The sequence below is a fragment of the Frankliniella occidentalis genome, unplaced genomic scaffold (assembly GCF_000697945.3).
Source record: "Frankliniella occidentalis isolate FOCC.00 unplaced genomic scaffold, Focc_3.1 Scaffold403, whole genome shotgun sequence".
Classification (NCBI taxonomy): domain Eukaryota; kingdom Metazoa; phylum Arthropoda; class Insecta; order Thysanoptera; family Thripidae; genus Frankliniella; species Frankliniella occidentalis.
Window position 1 is genome coordinate 205,269 of NW_026267525.1, and position 3,567 is coordinate 208,835.

Here is a 3,567-nt window from a genome sequence, read left to right on the forward strand (position 1 = left end):
TCCCCCCTCCCCCTCCCCAACACGGAGTGCATGCTCACCACTTGCACCAGCTTGAGGATGCCGGGCAGGGTCTTGAAGTAGTTGACGTTGATGCGCATCCAGGACAGGCTGCCCGGCGACTGGCCCGGGTCCGTCTTGACGGTGGGGTGCTGCTGGGGGTGCGCCTGCTGGGGGTGCCCGGTGGTCACCGTCACGGCCGTCTCGGTCATCATCCTGGCGGCGGGGCGGGGCGGAGTGGAGTGCTCAAAAGATCCAACGGGGTAATCCTCCTGGGCTGTGCACTGCACTACAACAACACCACACTGCACTCGCGGACTGCGGCGCGCGGCGCGGGGCGGAGCGACTGGGACGCGGCGCGGAAAAGGGGCTTCGTGGACGGAGCCTGGGTACTCACTGGTGCGCCGCGTCGCGGGCCGCGGCCGCTGCAGGGGGGCGCTCGGCTCGGCGCGGCCCGGCCACTAGTTGCCGGCGTAGCGGCACTCCGCCGCCCCCCTCCCCTCCCCCTCTCCCCCATACACCTTTCTGCCCGCACCTGTCCCAGTCCTCCTGCCCCGCCCCCTTCCCGGTCCTCCCCGGGGGGGCCGACTGCGTGGCGTGGCGTAGGGAGGCTGTTGCCGTCGTCTTCTCTGACGGTCAGGTGCAGTGTGTGACTGGTGTGACATGACCGACATGACTATACTACTGCCCCCCTTACAGCAAGGCTTCGACAGAAAGGGTTTTTATATTTGTTTTTATTATTATTTTTGTATTAAAACACAAGACTGTTCAAAAGCAAAAAGATCTTGTTTATTTCAGTTTACAGCAATTGCCTGCTTCCAAAACATAAACCGACACATACAAATATACGCACGCATGACGACAGTCTCAATGAGAATCTAAAATCCAGACGCCAAACTTTGGAGCACCGTCACATTGCAATTTTGCAACAGAAGAAATCGAAGAACTTAGGGCACTTTGAAAAAGGCCGTTATAGAGAGATGTACGTTTTCACCCTACACCTCCCGGAATGGCATATTGTAAGCACCAACTAAACTATGACACAAAGATATTTTACATGAACGATACTTACTCACTGTTATTGATAAGGAATGATGAAGCTTATAGCAGCTAAGAAAGAGGCTGTGAGAGGCGGCTTGAACGGCATTTGTGGTGTAAAGAGACTTAAGAACATGTGACGATTTACCTCACTACTACATAGAGTAGTGTAAGGTAGGCTTAGCTAACTATTGATTAGTAGGATACCTTAAATGATTCAGATATCCAAAACTATGCTATAATTATGCAATGTAGTTCACAACAACATTTAAATTGAGACCATTATCATTGATTATCCTTAATTAAGGGAAACAAAAGTAAAACAACCACTCTGTTAAATTAAAGAAAATACACCTAGCCCTAGAGCTCCAAATTTTAAAAATAAAGGAGTCCAAAACTTATCACAGCAGTTTTAAAAAACAAAACAAAAATCGCTAATAGCAAAATAACAATAACAAAAAGCAGACAAAAATAATTAGAATTGAAATACAGAAATTTAACACAAAAACAACAGTTTCATTATGATATAATATGTGTTCACAACTTACACTACAATTACCTATTGTAGTGGGGCTACATCATACTGAATGACCAGGTACAGTTTGAAGAGTCATAGCTCAAAATACTCCTGAGTACAATACAAGCCCATTCTCTCTCTACCCAGAAATAGAAAAAGATTGAGCTACCTTGTTGCAGGAGACACCATTTACTGGAGTCGTTGTACTACCTGGTAAGAAATTCTATGAGAACTTGTATTGTACCTTTTTAAATACCTCTCAAACTTTAATATGACAGAAAATTCTGTCATTTCAAAAGATTTTAATGTTCTCCCTTTTCAACTAATGTCAAACACTCCTGAGGCAACCATTTGCCTTGAAAGCCAGTCAAGTCCTTCATGGAGACCACTTCCACTCTGAGCATCACACGCTTGAATATGCCAACTGCGACCACAACAGAGTTTGTTCAATGTCAACTCATCGGTTATTCTCTCTAATGACTCGCTTGTTGGTAGATCCTGAAACATAAAGATGTTAAAACAAACAACATAAAATGAGATTGTATGACTTCTTACTTTTCTAAATTAAACTAAAGACTTACCTGCTTATTTGCAAGAATCAGTAGAGAGGCATCTTTTAATTCTTTCTCTGATATAAGCTTGGCTAATTCACCAAGCGCTTCAGGGAATCTTTCTGGGTCACTTGAGTCAACAACAAACACAACTGCCTGAAATAGGGCAAACATGTTGAAAAGAACAAAAGACAATTGGACTAAAATAATCAAAATAATGATAACAAGACAAGTCTTGTACCTGTGTATTGAGATAATAATGCTTCCACAAAGGCCGAAGTTTATGCTGACCGCCAACATCCCAAACAGTAAGTTTCAAGTTCTTGTACTCAATACTTTCAACATTAAAACCAATTGTTGGAATTTCCACAGTGAACTCATTTTGCTTAAGCTTGAAAAGAATTGATGTTTTACCAGCTCCATCTAAACCTAGGAAGACAACTCGCATTTCTATTTTCCTTCCAATGTGAACTCTGTTGTCCTGTAAGAAACAGAACATTTTTTTTTTTACAGACAATAGACATTTAATTAGGTAATATAAGAAAACCAGCTGTAATATATCATATTGCAGAAAGTACCAACCTTGGTGAATGTTATAGGTATGCAGGGTTCAGGATGCAGTTGTTCTGGGGACAATTCAGAGAGTTGTTGTTGTTGTTTTTCAATAGACAATAGAGCTTCTTTAATTTCTCGGGCAGCGACAATGACTCTGCCATCATCCTGCTGAATTGCTTGTTCACACTGCAGAGTAGCACAAGCAACCTGACTAAGCCATGAAGCAAGATCAGTTTGAAGTTGTTGCAAAGTACACAGACGTTGTCTGAGGTGCGTATCAACAGCAGTTAGTGCTGCAGCCTCCTGCAACTCCAAAGAATCACGAAGTTGTTGAAAGAAATCTTGCACTCGAGCTCGAGCAAGAGCAGCAGTACCCGGTCGATCTTCTGCAATGCTTGCAGGGTCAGCTCCTTCTAATCTCTGGGCAACATTGTCTGTAAAAAAATCCAATTCAATTAAAAAAGTTCACTCATAAATGTTTTCTGCTAATTTGATTTAACATAAATCTTACCAATTCTTTGAACAGCTTCACTCATTTCTTCCATAAGTTTCCTTACATGTTGCATGGCATTTATAACTGATGAACGAATGTGTTCAGCTTCAACTTCAACAAGCCCATGCTGTAAAATGGTAAATTGAATTAATTATTGTTAAATCTAGAGAATATTCAACAGACATGGATTTGGTTATTACATTTGCTAATCTAACATACCTTGTGAGTCTTGTGCCTTCCATAGTCCTTACAGATAAAACACATGAGACGGCTACTGCCCGATTCCAAAGCTTGGCACTCTTCATCAAGGCAAACAAATTCGGCTGGATGTGACAGATGCGATGGGCATTTTGGCCTCTCCCTTTGAAGCAAAGATATTTATAAATTAAATTCATTCAGTATTGTAGGTGGAAAAT

General features: G+C 42.7%; 2 protein-coding genes across 2 annotated transcripts in view; both read right to left on the reverse strand.

The window, feature by feature from the left end:
• LOC113204044 (CKLF-like MARVEL transmembrane domain-containing protein 4) overlaps positions 1 to 414 on the reverse strand; it is a 25,378-nt gene extending 24,964 nt beyond the window's left edge. Inside the window, exon 1 of the mRNA XM_052274526.1 lies at positions 39 to 414. Within this exon, the coding sequence (XP_052130486.1) occupies positions 39 to 212 (174 nt within the window). The 5' untranslated portion in view covers positions 213 to 414. The remainder of the gene's footprint in view (positions 1 to 38) is intronic.
• Positions 415 to 762: 348 nt separating this feature from the next.
• LOC113203427 (E3 ubiquitin-protein ligase TRIM23) lies at positions 763 to 3,512 on the reverse strand (the record flags this gene model as incomplete). The annotated part of the gene is given in 6 exon segments (XM_052274529.1): positions 763 to 2,050; positions 2,134 to 2,259; positions 2,345 to 2,584; positions 2,686 to 3,092; positions 3,170 to 3,278; positions 3,371 to 3,512. Coding segments are annotated over 6 exon segments (1,204 nt in total), but the record flags the coding sequence as incomplete, so codon positions are not given.
• Between the last annotated feature and the right edge of the window lie 55 nt (positions 3,513 to 3,567).